General features: G+C 44.9%; 1 protein-coding gene across 8 annotated transcripts in view; it reads left to right on the plus strand.

Annotated features, from left to right (window-relative positions):
* The window catches only part of NTM (neurotrimin), a 963,501-nt gene that overhangs the window by 934,554 nt on the left and 12,143 nt on the right, over positions 1-16,804 (plus strand). For 4 of the 8 annotated variants that reach the window (XM_023185891.3, XM_023185890.3, XM_023185893.2 and 1 more), the window contains 3 exons: positions 584-718; positions 3,039-3,159; positions 7,476-7,627. In XM_023185891.3, coding sequence (XP_023041659.1) covers positions 584-718; positions 3,039-3,159; positions 7,476-7,627 — 408 coding nt within the window. Of the gene's footprint in view, positions 1-583; positions 719-3,038; positions 3,160-7,475; positions 7,628-10,594; positions 10,631-16,082; positions 16,116-16,804 lie in introns of all 8 variants that reach the window. The other 4 variants (XM_023185888.3, XM_023185889.3, XM_023185886.3 and 1 more) reach the window with 3 other exon arrangements.

Here is a 16,804-nt window from a genome sequence, read left to right on the forward strand (position 1 = left end):
GTGTGGTGTGTGTGTGTGTGGTGTGTGTGTGTGGTGTGTGTGTGTGTGGTGTGTGTGTGGTACGTGTGTGTGTGTGTGGTGTGTGTGTGTGTGTGGTGTGTGTGTGTGTGGTGTGTGTGTGTGTGTGTGTGTGTAGCTGCTGGTGTGGCATTTTTAATTAATTTATGCTCAAGGATGTAATCATAACCTTTATATTCAAGGCTCAGTCTAAGTGATACCTTGAGATCAGAAAGAGTTAAGGTGCCTAACTTAGATCCCAGAGCACGACTGCTTGGTAAGATACAGGCAATGTAAATGTCAAAATTATTAATCACTTCTCGGGACCAGTAATTCTCCAGGCACTGTGCTTAGTTCACTTAGGAACACAAACATTTCAGCTGTTCCACTGGGGAACCAAGGAAAAGTTGGTGGTGCAGAGGTGTAGAAGAGACGGAGGAGGGATAATCCTCAAAAGTCCTCAAAATCTGAACTTACAAGTGGCAGATTATCTGCAGACATAACCATTTTATACTTTGTTTTCTAAGCTAATATATTTGGTCTTTTTTTCCTTGTATTTCACCACACGTTACTGGTTTTTCCACAGCGGTTGGCTTTGTGAGTGAAGACGAATACTTGGAAATTCAGGGCATCACCCGGGAGCAGTCAGGGGACTACGAGTGCAGTGCCTCCAACGACGTGGCCGCGCCCGTGGTACGGAGAGTAAAGGTCACGGTGAACTGTAAGTGTTCTCGCCACCACCCACCCTGCACGTGCATGAGGCTGGTCTGTTGTCACAGCCACCACCCAGAGCGCATTGGTACAGCCAGCTACTGACTTAGGGAGGGAAGAATGCAGCACCACTTTCCATATTCTGCTTTCAGGAGCAACCATTTCTGACTCTAATTTTTGACACCTCAAGGTGTCACGGTGTCACATTAAAAGAAAAAGTAGCTGAAAGTAACTGAATATAATGCCAAACTTGACTTGCATGGCTGGGAGATCATTAAATGGCATTCAACTCATAATTTTTTAAACAAGTCTTCAAATCCCAAATTTTCCCATAATTTACTCACACAATACAGTTGTGCTGGAGCCTCTCACTGTCTAGACCAGGCATCTCCATAATGACACAAGAAACCATGTGCTAGAGTGTATGAGGCAAGTTTAGAACTTCCATTGATGGTTCATCTATTGTATCTCATTATTTTACACTTACAGATGTGCATGGTATACATACAAATAGCTATGATATAGATCTTAGAGGATATAACAATAAATTTGCTTGTTACTAACAAAGATACAGAATCCAAAAAGTTTGAAATGCCCTGTGTGGACCCCTCATTTCCTTTCTCAGCCTTCCAGATTCTCTCTGACATCAATCCTACTTGAATTTCCTACCTGCTTTCACTCTTTTCCCTCTGGGTTCCTCATTATGTACCTTGACTTAGCTCCCTACAACATTCTGGAAGTTTTCTCTGCTGTGCACATTCCAGGAAGACTTAGGAAGAAATAGAACTCAATAACTAAATCGGCAAATGAGATGACTTTTCCCTTCAAAACTTGGGTGGGGTGGAGTTAAAAGAAGGATACTTTAGCTAGGAGAATATCCAATAAGATTGGATATTCTTAAAGATCCAGTCTTTAAGATTTAGGTTTGTGTTACAATGTGAACCCAGTCAATATAAAGCAGTTTAAGAAGCAAGGCAATAGGTATAAAAATGCTGTCATTTTAAAAATCACATCACAAGTTTTTACAAAGGGACTTAAGAGGATTTACAGTTTATAAAGATGAACTTAAAACATAAAGAAACAGAAGTGAAGAAAAAATATGCTTAGGAAAGTGAGTGAAAGCTAGGAAAACCTCAGCACATGAAATATTACCACAAGATCGCTCGGTGCAGGTGCAGAATTTGGCTTAGCCTTGCTAAAGCAAAGAGAGAAACATCACCTGCTTTAAAATTTATGTTGTCCATAAGATAAAAGCAAATTAGTTGCTTGGGAGAAACGCTGCTTTCCCTGGTTTTGAGACCCTAGAGAAAATTCTCTTCAGGGTCTGCACAAATAGAGCACTTTGAGAGAGAGTCAGCAACATCATGTACAGTATTTCTGCATTAAATAGAATAGCAGTTTATTGTGGCTGTTTTTCATAATGCCCTGTAATATAAACTGTTAGAATGTGAAGGGTAGTTCAGGAAAGACTTCAGATGAATGCAGACCAAGTGCGTAGGCCTAGTGTGGTCACCTGCTCTGACTTGATTCAGGGATCTGTTTTAGAATACCAAGAATGACTCATCTGTATATCCTTCAGGCAATTCTCCTTGAATATTATTTCTTGCAACTGAGCTTTTGATGGGAATTGAATAGTTCGAGGTTATATACTTTTGGCAAGAACCTGGTGTGCAGAAATTCTAGAAGGCTGATTAAAGGAGCTGACTGTCAACCCTTGGAGTGTAGGGTTGATGGGCTGGCATCATCCTATGAAAGTTAAAAAGTTTAAACAGAAAAAGTGCTTGAGTACATGGTCATTTCAACTCCGTACAGAGGAGAACAAAAGCAACACATGAAAGGAAGACCCAGCTTTTTCTTAGAGCAGCATCAAAAATATTTTTATTCTCTGATACAATTTGTGTAGCAATTTTACTGTCTAAGTAAGCAGAGCCAGGACAGAGAATGAGAAACAAAATCAACAAAGGAAGCAGCCTTCTTCATTTTAAAATGCATTTTAAAATGCTGTAGGTCAGGTGCAGTGCCCTGTAATCCCAGCACTTTTGGAGGCCGAGGCGAGCAGATCACCTGAAGTCAGGAGCTGGAGACCAGCCTGGCTAATACCGTGAAACCCCATCTCTACTAAAAATACAAAAATTAGCCGGGCATGGTGCCCTGCACCTGTAATCCCAACTACTTGGGAAGCTGATGGGGGAGAATCGCTTGAACCCAGGAGATGGAAACTGCAGTGAGCCAAGATCATGCCACTCGCATTCCAGCCTGGGCTACAAGTGCGAGACTCCATCTCAAAAAAAAAAAAAAAAAAAAAGCTGTGAGACATCTTCTTTCTGCAGATCCACCATACATTTCAGAAGCCAAGGGTACAGGTGTCCCCGTGGGACAAAAGGGGACCCTGCAGTGTGAAGCCTCAGCAGTCCCGTCAGCAGAATTCCAGTGGTACAAGGATGACAAGAGGTAAAGCTTCCTTCTTTCCTCTCCCACCCCCACCCCCATCTCCAGAAGAAACTTTTCCAGGGTCCTGATTCCAGATGGTTGCAAATGAACTCTATAAAATCCTCTTCTGAACTTCTCCTCTCTATAGGGGGCAAATGTGCAAAGAAGTCTTTTCTTAACATTAATGGAGTTCAGCTGCGTTTTTAATGTCATCATGCAGAATTATCACTGGCCAACCAACAGATCTGAAAGGTAACTGTTTTTAGGAAAGCAGAATCGCAAAGGAAAGGCCACCAGGAGCACTGGAAGGCCTGTGAATTTTTTATAGGCCAAGAACATAACGTGTTCTGCCTGAAGCTATTTTTACCACATTCTCAGGCTTGCGTGAAGGAGTTAGGAGGGCTCACGGAGCCCTGGGAGTGGCTAATAAGTTAGCTGCAGCTAGCAGGTCTCCCCTCCTGTTCCAGACACTATCAGTAGCGTTGTATAAGAGTCCATGACCCAATTTAGCCCTCCCTTTGTGCCCAAGTTGTTCTTTTACTGTAGGAGAAAAGAGAAGGGACTATTCCCTTCCTTCCCATTGTCACGGCCGTCGTCGGGATATTTGTTGTGAGTCACTGAAGATGATCATTTTGAGGTGTTATCAAATGGCATATCAGTGCAGGGATCAGTAGCTCAGTACAGCCAGGCACCATGGCAATTGCTGTTATCAAAGAGCCACTTTAAGGGGGATGAACAATGGAAAATGGGCAAGAGCTGCCTGTGTTCAGAACATTTTCATTTAAAAAGAGGTGGTGGTATAGGGATGCAAGAGAGTCCTGAGGTGTATGTGGGGTGGAGTAAGAGCAAGCAGTGAGGGAGGCCGGGAAGCTGAGAAGGAAAAACACTGAAGAGGTCATTCTGAGAAGGGAAGCAGCATGAGAAACCGCAGGCCAGGGGCGAGCGAATGGCCGCCCACACTGTGTGCCTATCTTCGGCCGGCCTTGGCTTTCTTTCCTTGTGAGGTCAGTCAGACACCAAAAGCTCTTTCTAGTCTCTAGATCGAAAATTGAATTTTGGTTAGAACCATGTCAGTCAGTTGTAAGATTCACTGTGTCTTATCATAATCCTCCCAAATGAAAAGCAGTGTTTTGTTTTAAAAAAAAAAAAAAAAAATGTAAGGACACATTCTGGCAGCTTCTAGTGAGGTGTATTATATTCATCTAGCCCATTTTACAGATGAAAGAACTAAGACACAAAGAGGAAAAACAAACTCACAAAGAAAAACAAGAAATAAGCTGGCTTTCCCCTTCTTCCAAGAAAGAAGAATCAAGCAGAACGGAGTGTGTTTTTCTGATAAATATGGTAACCTTACTTAGAAATTCTCTTTCACTTATCCATTCCCTCTTTGACCTTCTTATTGTACAAAGAAGTAAACTGAGGCATAAAAATTAATTATTGAACCAAACCAAACCAAAAACCTGTTGAGCTATGGGGTCAGTTTCCAAATCTTCAGTTGTCTAGATCTTAGTGAAAAGTCATCAGCAGCGCCCTATTATTCTAATTCTTTATTGGAGAAAAATAGAAAAAGAAATATTTAGGGGAAAGCAAAATCTTGGAGGAAAGTAAAGCAAAAGTGGCCAATGGCGAGTAAAAGGATGAGAGAGCTCTCCTCTGTGCGGCATTTGTGGTCACAATAGAGACAGCTCTCCCTGCCACCGTTTACCCAGGAGGAGAGAGTGGGCTGGCAGGGCCAGGGATGGTCTTCAGAGGCCCCTGGCTCAGGCAGCTTTGTTTCTGTCTTTCAGTTCTTCTGATGGCCTCTCCTTTTCTCCCCTTTCCATTTAGTTTAGTCAGTTTTCCCTTTGCTGTACATGTATGCGTTTATTTCCAGTGTGCTGGCATGAGACAGGGCTGTCTTTCCTCCTGGCACCCAGCTCAGCGGCAGCATCCCTGCCTCTGAGGTCCTGATCACAGCCCATTGGGTCTGCCAGGCAGGTCTCCCAAGGCGTATTGTGTCTGCCCTGGGGGAAGGCCGGCTGTAGCCCATCTCCCGTTTTCAGTGAGATGAGCAGACTTCCAAGGCAGAGTGAAGGAAACTGTGTGGTGAGGACAGGCAGTTTTCCCAAGAGTTAGGTAAGAAGTCTTCTGGCCATATGCTAGAATGACTCAACCGCACGCTATTGTGTGTGTTATCCAACAAAGGAAGAGGAAACGCTATACCTACGGAAGGCCACCTATCCAACGGGGCATTGGCCAATGAAAAGCCCACAACTTTTGTAAGAAACTGAGGCCTGGGAGCAGTGTGGGAGGGAGGGGATGTGTACCCGCCCAGAGAAGGAAAGTGTGTCCTCCCAGGAGCTGCAAAGCCTGCAAAGTGCTGCTGGCCCCCTGTGCTGTTTTTAGCTACAGACATTTCAGAGCTGTCAAGCAGGAACCTACTTCCAGTTAAGTTTCTCCCAACTGCAGAGCTGAAATCTCATTCACAGTTTGGTTATGATGGGAAAAAGCTTCCTCCCCATGGTGGAGGAATGGTGTCAAGATGGCCAGTGGGATCAATCAGCCTGACTTGCTCACAGAATCCTCCTGGTGAGTGGTATGGACAGCACCCGCTAGAGGATCGATGTGCACATAACAAGCTGGAAATGTAAAAGTGGCCTCTGGCTGCACAGTCGGATGCCTCATTCCATTTGGACAGTGCTAGCATTTTAATGAAGTTGTGGACTCAGGCCAGTTCATTGCCCCTAGCTTTTGGAGAGGAAGGCTCCCAGAGGAACATCTACAGAATGAAAAGCAAGGCAAGTCTGTCCAACCTATCTTCTGACTTCCCTGGAGGCAGGTGTTGGGTGAGAACTCCAGCCAGAACCTGCCTCTCTTTTCTGATCAAGGTTACTGTAAGTTGCAGGAGTGGAGAAAATTATTCTGTAATCCCACAGAGACAGGTCTTCAGAAAATGCCAAAACATTCTGTGACCCAGGGATGGGCAAGAGTCATCTATGTCTAACTCTATAGAAATACATTGTACTGATACCATTGTACAGTCTGCAAAGCATTTCCTCATCATTGTCTCAGTGCTTTACTTTCTCTTTCTGCCTTGAGTACTGTTTTTTTCAGTAGCATCCATTTGCCCCAAAGCATGTCCCCTGAATCTGTTCCAGTATGCTCCCACCAGGACATTGTCTGCTTGCTGTAAGTTGTGCTCCAGCCAGGCCCTAAACAGGAAACTTAGCTTTGTGTCCATATTCCCTGAGATCCTTCATCAAGAAGGGATTTTTGCCTCAAGAGTATTCATCTTTCCCATAGCATAGGATCAGCTTCAGGGCAAGGATTACAAATTGTTTCAGGGAAAGTAAAAGGTTGGCTTAAAGTTCATTCTAAGAAATGAACATTTCAGAATCTTGCAAAGGAGGGTAGGTGTTGTCCATGATTGCCATAGGAAATTGCTGTTAACAACCTCCTGAGAAGGAAGACACATGCCTACTGACTCCAACAGCAGCTTTCTCCTTACCCTTTTATCTGCCTGGCAGTAGAATCCATGGTGCTAATAAGCATACCTCACTTCCCCCAACTAACTCCCTGTGGCATTTCTTTAGTGGCCCCTGGACCAATGCAATCCTCCTGGCTTACTGGGCTGCCATTGTGGAGGTCAGGGAGACTGTCCTGGCTCTAAAGGGACATATTCTTAGGAACCTCTAATCCCTCCAGACTAATCCTCTGTAATAGTCTGGGCAGATCACTCCTCCCAAGCCCTTCAGAGTCCCCTGATGAGAAAATGATGATTTTTCTCCTCTTCATAGTCAAAAAATTAAGTATTATCTATACAATGCCTCTGGTGCTTCAGGAGAAATTAGATTAGCAGGTACTTGAAAAACATTTCTCTTTCAAATTCCTCAGGTGGCTCTTCTCTCAGAAGTTTGAGTTTTTCATTGGCATGGTTGTCATCATCACCATCACCATCTTCATTATCACCATCATCATCATCAAGTCCATACTTTTGAGCACCTACTATGTGAATCATATTGTTCTGAATGCCACACAGCTGGCAGGGGGTATTTGTTGTGGTGTTGCTGTCAGGCTACAAAGCAAGGATGAGAGGCTAGGAAGATCAGATGTTCTGGCAGGAGTGCCCCTAGGCACATGTGTGAAAATCAAGAAACACGTGTCACTCACTGTGTGTGAACTACTACTACCTTATGGTGTGGTTGAGTGGATCAAATAGTGGTTATAATGATGTCAGAAGCGGGGCAAGGAGAAGATCACGAATCCCGGGGCCTACCTTCTTCCTATGAGGACACATAACCATCTTGTTTTCTTCTTTTTTTTTTTTTTTTTTTTTTTTTGGCTCTTGTTTCTCTCAGACTGATTGAAGGAAAGAAAGGAGTGAAAGTGGAAAACAGACCTTTCCTCTCAAAACTCATCTTCTTCAATGTCTCTGAACATGACTATGGGAACTACACTTGCGTGGCCTCCAACAAGCTGGGTCACACCAATGCCAGCATCATGCTATTTGGTGAGACTGTGCTCTGAGCTGGGCAAGAAGAGGGGAGAGGGTGCAGAAAGGGAGAGCTGGGTGGGAGGGCCCCTTAAGGCCAGCGTCAGAGGTTAGCAGGGTAGCAGTGGACACAGAGAGGGAGAAAAAAAGAGAGAGAGACACAGAAAGAAATGGAGAGAGAGGAAAAGAGAGGGAGACAGAGAGACAGTGAGAGACAGAGATAGAGAGACACAGGGAGGAGGCAGAGAGAGACAGAGAGACAGTGGACATGTATACAAAGTAGTATATGTATAGTACATGTATAAAAGTAGATCTCAGAAGTGGGAAAAGGAAAACAAAAAAGAACGTTTCTGTTTCATTCTATAATGGAAAAGATCCTAAGACGGGAGAAAAAGACTTTGAAATGCCAAAATTTTTTTTTTTTTTTTTTTTTTTTTTTTTTTTTTTTTGTCTCAGTGATGGCTCCTAAACTGACTCTGGGAATTGTAATTGGGTAAAATAGTCAAGAACTCAGAGGGGAACGTTTGCTATTTCAGTCTTTGCTCACTGGCTTAATGTAAAATTTTCCCTTTTCCAAAACTGTTTCCAGTCGTTAGGATGTGAAGGGCCCCACCTTCGTCACATATCTGGCTACTGTATTGATATCAGAAGCAAGTGAGCGAGCTCCCTTGTAAACTCTGATGCCTGCCCCTATGAGCAGAGAGCTGTGCAGAAGGGAGCCTGCCGTCCTGACGGTGCCACCAGGCAGGGCTCCAGGCCTCTCGTGATGAATGCAGATTCTCCCTACAGGCCACAGGATTAAATTCCGGTTGGCTTTTGGGCAAATCCCTTCATACTCCATCAAGTTCTTTGAGCTTGAAATTTTTCAAATCTGTTCCCCCAATCCTTCATGTTAACAAGCACTCTTGAATGTGATGGGGAAGTAAGGGGAGGCATTTGACAGATAATTTGCAAGAACACAAATTCCTTGTATTCTGAGAACTTTGGGATAATCCCACAACCCAGCCACGTGCCGTCGGTGATAGCGTATGTGGTTTGCTCTGAATCATGAGCCTGCGCTGCTTCACCACAGGATCTCTGCTTGCCCATTACATCCTCCCGCATTCTACATGGCACAAATAGTAAAGCCAGCTTCATCTGAGAGGGCTGGGAAGGAGAAAGCCGCCCTTGATCCCCGAGCCAGTGGCTGGGAATGGGCAGAGCTGTGATTTGAGTGATTGATGTGTCTGGCATCTCTCACACAGGGATGATAAGGGCCCCTTGCATTTGTCAGGCCTTTTTGCTTTTTTGGTAGGCGTCTGTCTGCATGAACAGAGACCAGGATTAGGAAGGAACAGACGCCTCCTTCCCTCGCCTTGCAAATCTAAGGCTCCCCCTCAGCTTCCCATTAACCCCTCCCAAGTCCTGCTCTCCGCCCACAGCAGTCCTCGTCCTCACAGGAGTAGCCTTCTCCCCCCGTCCCCCACTTTGACCTACTCTTTCCTGACGTGGTTGCGTGAAATGGTTCAGCCATTGGCTTTATCACGATTGTCTATTTCCCCAGCTTCTTCCCCTTAAGCCATCTCAGGATGAGAATAGGGAGAAGCAGCAAACAGTTCTCCTAAGAGTTGAATAGATGGCATTTATGACAAGGAAAGCAGTGAAGCGTGGGTCATAAATATGCTCTTTTCAGCAGGCACACGTGTAGCAGTTACAATGTCTACTTCCCGTGCCCCCCTGCCCTATGGGTCTGCCCTGTGCCTCCTTTGGGACGTTTCTACCATTGCCAGCTCTCTGGAGTCCAGGGTTTTCTAAAAAGGACATGAAAAACTGAGAGTATATATTCAAATATGTTTAGAAAGACTGGGTCACACCAAGATGAGTGGGGTACATGTAGGGATGTCCTTTAATGCCAGAAGTCTCAGAACCTTAACATGCTAAATCTCTAGGGGAGAAAAAGTTTGCAGCATGTTTTTCAATCAGAAACCAATTTAATTTGTTAGCTTCAATTGAGAGATCATTCATGAGGAGCCCATCGCTAGAAATGCTGCCTGGGTAACATAGTTCTGTGGAGCTCGCAACCCCCATTCCTGTGTGAGATGAGTATTTGCAGCCAATAGTCCAGACGTTGTTGTGGCTCCTAGGTTCATTAATGAGGCTCACTGTCAATGAGGTCTTTTGACAAATATGAATTTATTAGGGAATTTTCCATGTCAGTTTCCATTAAAAACCAGCAAGCACACTTGGGGCAGGTTGGAAAGAGCATGTACTTTTTGTGAATACACAAACTTCTTGATGAAGTTTATTCTCCTGTGGCATTACAGAAAGGCAGCAAAATTATCATCATTTTGCCACCAACTTGTGCATAAACCGCACGCTCTCTCCACGTGGCCTAGACATTGAGAAGTGAGGAATTCTGGTGCAAGAGACCGTAGTCCGGCAGTCTGGGAATACTTAAGCCAGGTAGGAGCAAGTTAGTCCTTCCCGTCACAAGCACCTGGTGTCTAAGGTTACAGGGCTTGCAGGGACCTCTGAGAGTTCTGCTCCCGCACTTCTGAATCACGGTGCTCTGGGGGGCTTGATCCTACCATGGTGCCAAGGGCAAAAATTCCTGAACTTGGTGTCCTAAGATGAAACAACAGAGGTGGGGAAGTGGGAAACAAGTCTCTCATCCGGAAAGAAACTGTAGTCTTTTGTTATCCAGTCGGTAGCCTGGCTCAGCGTGAGCTAAGAGTGAATCTAACTGCACCAGAAAGTGTTTGGCATAACCAGCTCCCTGCCTTCCCAGCCATGGCATTCAATATGGAAACATAAAGCATGTCAGCGTTTCTCTTGCCGCACCTTGTCTTACCGCCTTTGGTTTCTGTCTTCCTTGTTTTTATATATTCCCCCAGAAATGTCTGTGAAAGGCAGTATACAAACTATATATGACAAATATATAGCACTGTATATAATATATATGTTTGTTCTCATTTTTCTCTCCTGTGTGTCCCTCAACCGATTTAGAACTAAATGAGCCTACGAGCTCAACTTTGTTGCAAGGTCAGTATCTTCCTTGCTTTATGTTTTGTCTCCCCTTCCCTCTATCCCAGAGCCCCCCTTCCCCACTCCCTATCCCCTGCTGTGTATTACCTGTGTCTGTAAAGTGTCTTAGAGGATGTGGAAGGCTAGTGAAGGAGGTGATTGGGAGCCAGGGAGACTTCAGCTCCCTTCGCTCTGCTCATCCCTTGCTCATACTCCCCCAGGAGGGCTGGGAGGGGGAAAGAAAGAAAAGTATTGTTAAATTCTCCAAGCCCAGAGATCAGCACAAAGGCAAAGCGTAGAGTGAGTCTGGGACCCATAGGAAGACTACTTCAACCAACTGAGCCAACTGAGCAGTTTTCGTGAAAAGGGTCTTATTGATGGTCCCTCAGCAGCAGAATCAGACACCAAGCACACGATGATTCAGATATTCTGTCAAAGGCATCAACTGGCTCACGAGGTTCTCCACAGGAGGAAGATAGGCATGGCGCTGCATGAGTGGTTGCCAATACACCGTGATTTCTAGTTTAGGGCCTGGCATTTAGTAGTTCTTTGGTCTTGGGCAACTCACTAAGCCTTATTTAGACTCAATTTCCTCTTCTCTACAATACAGTTGATCTGCCTTATCCACCTTACAGAGTTGTTCCCACAGTCAGTGCAGAATGCATATTACAAAGGCTTTGAAAACTCTGAGGTGCATGTTGACTCTCCAGACGTAAACTGAAAGACAAGGACGCCCCTCGGTGGAACATCACAGGGTGTCCTTCACTCATTTCTCAGCCCCTTCTCCACAGTTCCTTTACATCCTCTTCCACTTACAGCCCTCCCCTGCAAATATCTCCTGCATCTCTTGCCTGTCTTTGCACATCCCTTCCAATTTTCTCACTAACCTAGAGTGAGTGACTCATTAAGACTATGACTAAGCATCCAAGCAAGCAGTGGAATAAAATGTGTGTCACATGCACTGCTCTCACCCTAAGGACAGTGCTGACCACAGCAGTCGCCTTTCAGGAAGGCAGCTGTGAAGCCAGGGAGGGGAATGCTTCTCCCACCTTCCACCCCAATCCCCTGACCTCCTCTCCCCACCTCACCCCACACCACCCTGTTCATCTCCTCACATTCTGGCCTTGCAAACTGTCATCGGAGGATGGCTGTAGACTTCGGAGGTAGAGGGGTAGATGAAAAGAAATGCATTACATGGGAAGCGCTTGACAAATGAAAAAAAAATACCTTTCTCATGGAAAGAGAGAGGGCTGCATTACTCACCTTAGTGATGTACAGCACCACAGCGATGAGCCATGAGCAAGAAAATGAAACAAAGAAATAGAAAGGAAAAGTGTCAAAAGACTCACATTCAACCTATGATTCAACTTGTGTTTATTGAACCTCCATGTGAGTGTATTCACAGACATAAAATAGAGAGCAGTAGAAAAGTGGGTAACATACAGTACCAGGGAAGTGAAAGAGCCTGGAGCATGGGCATGCATTGCTATGGCTATGCTTTTGGAAGGACTGAGCTAGTTCTGACAACTGAGATCTTCATTCACAGAGGAAATTGGAGCTTTTGAAACTCAGGTAGGGGCTTTTAAAAGAGAGTATTTAACGGAAGGTGTACTCAACTCACAGAGAGAACATCATCCCATACCAAAGTCAACCGCAGGAAAACCAACCAGAAACACAAACGAAAGAAAACGGGTTACTTTGCCTGGCCACTGAGAAGGGGACAAGGAGCAAGAGACATTATTTTTGGCCCCATCTGCTGAGACAAAGCTGGGCTGCTCCCTTGTCTCCTGTGAACTGATGACTCTGGGTGGAAGGCTTTCTTTGCCAACTTGCTGATTCTTTAGATGTGCTCAACCTCTCATCTCAGCAACCTTCTTGGGTGTAGGAGAATGGGCCAGCGAAGAAGACTGTGGACATCTAAAACATTCTGACCATTGGATTAGTACAGTCTTCAGTAGAGCTGCTGGACTCTTGTACAATGAGAAATAATTTAGAGAAGACAGCCCTTGCACCTGGGCTCATCCCCGCCTCGTTTGCTAGTCTTCGATACGATAGAGAGCTATGTATTTTCTCAGGAAATACCCTCCAAGTTATACTCACCTTACCTCGGAAATACCAGGAAAGATTTATATGAATGCGTTGATTTCCACCGACAAGAGTACACTTGGCTTTAAGAGAAGTTCAAAGCTATTTTGCTAACCAATATCTGGATGGACTAGAAGTATTTTGATAAGAGAATTTCGTTCTTCCTCAGCATTTTCTGCCACCATTGAAGTATTTTTCTGCTTCCCTTTTGCAAACAAAACAGATTGCATGTCACCTCTCCTATTAATATTTGGTGGTGCAGGATTCTCACAGTGATAAATAAGGACTCAAGGATGTTCCACCATCCCTCACTGAACTTCTGCACAGGAAAGTGCACTCAGGCCACAGTGCAAACTCAGCGGCTCCGTGGCTGTTCATTTTCCACCCACTATCCCTTTGTCTTTTATCTTCTAGGCATTAAGTCAGATTTGATGGTATCAGTGGGCTGGGAAAGGTTGGCTGATTAATGTCTGTAAACCTCACAGTGACCATCAAAGCAATTTGTTAAAGAATAGGGGACTAAAGTAAACTCTGTATATCAGAAAGAAACTATTGCAGCAGAAGAAGTTATTAGTTCTTCCCTGCAGAGGATTAAAGACAGTTAATTAGGTCAAGTCATCCAATAGTTAAGCATTTCTATGGTATGTGTGTGTCTAGATAACAGAAAGTACAAAAGAAACAAAAGTCCCTCACCCTCTTGCTAGAAGGTTTGCATATCCATCTTCACATGAAACCAGCCCTCCTCTGCCCATTGGAGCCAGACAACAGCCCTTTGCTTAACTGGACACTCGGATTCAGCCAAATTAGCTTTGCTGGCAAAAATATAACTTTCTGGATTGAGCAGACATTGAATATTGACTTAGAGTTGGGGTGGGAGGGTTCTTTTCACTGTTGTTGTTTTCTTCTTTTTTTTTCCTCTTTTCCCCTTCCCCTTTCCTCTCTCCCTTTCTTCCTTCCTGTCTCCCTCCCTTTCTTCCTTTCTTTCTTCCTTCCTTCCATCATTCTTCTTTCTTTTCAACATATTTTCCTACCCTCCCTGACCTATTGTTAATATACCATTAACAAAGAGATCAATTAAGTTTCAGTTAAAGCCTTGGTGTGGAAAATGCATGCTTGACACGCTTGAATTTTCAGGGATTGTTTATGTTCCTGATAGTCAAGATGTTACTCAAAGACTTGAGCTTATGGCCAGCGTTAGCTTTGATGGCTCAAGCAAGGCTCCTGTTTCTGGAAGTGGGACACAACACACACTGGACAGAAGCATGTCAAGCATGGCACAGAGGACAGTACCAGCATGTCTTCTTAGTACCAAAGCAAGGGGGGTGGACTGGAATGAGCATGATGGGTGTAGCGTATATACGAAAATATCCTGGCATTTCCACCTCATTGTGGTGGGGTAGAAGTGGTATCAAAAGGATGCTCTAGTTGACCAGACGGGTTGAACAGTTGCTGCCTGGAAAAGCCCAAGGATGAGTTCTAGGTAAAGTCAAAGATGAGCATCAAATTGTTTTTTACCTATGAGGACACTAAAAAGAGTTGGCCATCTTTCAAGTAGTGTGTGTTGGAGATTCAGATGAAGAGGAAAAAAAACCCATCTGGATGGAATAATTAAGCTGAAGTTTTTGGGGGGTCTTTGTTTATAGAAAACCTCTGGTATTTCCAGCAGGAACTTGTGCTTTCAATGCATTCTTCTTTCTGATAATCTCAACTGCCAGGTGAAAGCTCTTCTGGGGTCCTTCCTCCAGCACAGTCTGAACCAGCACCCACATCATTCTTTGGATGAGCACCCCCAAACTGCTTGTGGTTTGGGGGTAAAAGTTTTATGACTACTTTATCTCCTGAAGTCTGTCTTCAGTCCATCCTTCCTCCTTCCAGTTATCTTTTTTCTTGGCACAAAGAGGCTCAAAAATCACTGGTACCTAAATGAGATAATTAATGAAAAGGGCCCCGCCCCATCCTTAGCTTTTGAACTTGTTTCTGGGGCCCAGCAAGCCCTTCAAAGGACCGTCCTTGTTAAATGCACAGGCAACATGGTATCGTCACCCCTGGCTTTTCCCTACCATCCTGTTGTACATCAGATATTTTCTCAATCACAAAACTTTTGATTGTAGATGAACCCTTTCCCTCTTTGTACCTTCAGAGTGGCTTCTCAGGGTCGCTAATGCCCACTTAAATCAAGAGGGATATCATGTGTCAGGTGATTTTAAAGAATAGATTGAGGGCGTGAATGCACAGGTATGTATGTATTCATCTGACTTTGAGCAAATGTTTTAGTTGCTTTTAGGATGAGTTATATCTAGGTTGTCTTTCTGTATGCGAGGATCTTTGCACAGAGAACATAGACTCCCAAGGTATCACTTTGATGCAAAAAGCTTTAGTGTCATGTTCCATCCTCTCTGTATCCAGGGTGAACAACAAAGAGGGAAGTAAAAGATTAGAGATCATTCCAAATTCAGGCCAGACAAGGCATCTACTATCCACAGAGAAGGTGGAGAGGCTCTATAGGTTGTTCTGAGAGCTGAAGCTGGTGAAATGGAGATCTTTCACAGACTAGGCAGCAGAGAGGGGCCAGGATCCCAGCATTTCTACAGGGAGGTCCTAGCAAGTGCAACTGTAGCAGCACAGTACGGGTGTGGGTCATAGCCGCAGGGTGCCCCAGAGAGATGAAGCCCTGTGGAACCAGCTTGGTATTGTCCAACTCTTCAAGAGAAGTCAGATATCAATGGTTTGGGCTCCTCTGGAACATGGAAGCTAACTCACTAGTGTTTCTAAATGCATAGCTAAATGCCAGTCAGACTTTTGCATTTCAAATACAGCATGAGCACCTACATTCAAATGCTGTAGTATAAATCCATAGGCAGCAATCAACTTTATACATAAGGCCTACAGGCTTCAACTAATTAGAGGCCTGATATAAGGCCTGATGACCAAAGGCCTTCTAAGGCCTGTAATAGGCCTGAAGCCTACAGGCTTCAACTAATTAGAGGCCTGACATAAGGCCTGATGACCAAAGAAAGAAAGTTGTTCTACAAAGGAGATTTGGTTTGGTGCCTCAGGCTCCAAAGGTGCAGCTGTGTCACCTGCTAAAATCAGGTGGACATCTTGGCTCTGCGTCCGTCTGTGGTCCAACCTGACTGTCATTCACCTCCTTCTCCAGCAACCTGCACATCTTTTGTGGCAACTGGCTGCCCAAGTAAACCAGAAAACCAGAGGGGGTCATATAGGAGGGCTGGGCAGTGGTCAGGACAGCAAGGGACACGTGCAAGAGGCCCAGGGACACTGCTGCGCCAGGAGCGCCAGCTTCTTCCTGAAATCATCTGAGGGCAAAGTGAGCACCTCCGTCTGCTTTTGACCTTAACAGTGGCTTGTTTTTAATTTCTTTTAGAAGTGAAAACTACAGCCCTGACCCCTTGGAAAGGTTCGTATATTTTTCAGACAGCTGCTGCTTTGGTGGGTGTGGGGGATGTAAAACTCTTCACCTTCCTCCCAGATGCCTTCTTTTCTGAGCTAACTCCAGGAAGCAGCGCAGAGGGAACCCTCCCCTGACCTTGAGCCACCTCCGTGTCAATTTAGATTAACCCTATCCCCAAGGACATCCAATCCTTCCTGGGTAGATCCCACTTGCAGCAGCCTAACTTCTCTTTGCTGGCGGCACTAATGAGCACCTGTCAGCCCAGACTAGCTCCATCTCCGGGCTTCTCTGCACCAGACCTGCCTCTTTCCTCACACACGGATGCTCTAATGCAGCGATCTTCTTAGACCTTGGCCCTGCATGCTGCCCTTGCTTGCACCATTCTTTCTATGTCTCTAACTTGGAGCTGGAAGGGGAGTCGCGGCGGGGAGGGGAAGATGGGAGGAATGGGGAGGTTCTTGGGTGAGTCACTTGGCTACGAATAAAATGCATCTTATTTGAAGCTTTCATTCCTGCCAGATGTTTCTGATGGATAATTGACACTCATCACAGTTCTCTGGGACCCTAACTGTCCTGGTAATTAGTCTCTTTAGGCCTCGCAGCTCTCTAATGAGATAGAGGCAATAAACGCATTCACTGTGGAGTGGAGGCGTGACTGGATGAAGAATGGAGGCCTCATCTGCATGGCCCATGTC

This window comes from Piliocolobus tephrosceles, chromosome 13 (genome assembly GCF_002776525.5).
Source record: "Piliocolobus tephrosceles isolate RC106 chromosome 13, ASM277652v3, whole genome shotgun sequence".
In the NCBI taxonomy this organism is placed as follows: domain Eukaryota; kingdom Metazoa; phylum Chordata; class Mammalia; order Primates; family Cercopithecidae; genus Piliocolobus; species Piliocolobus tephrosceles.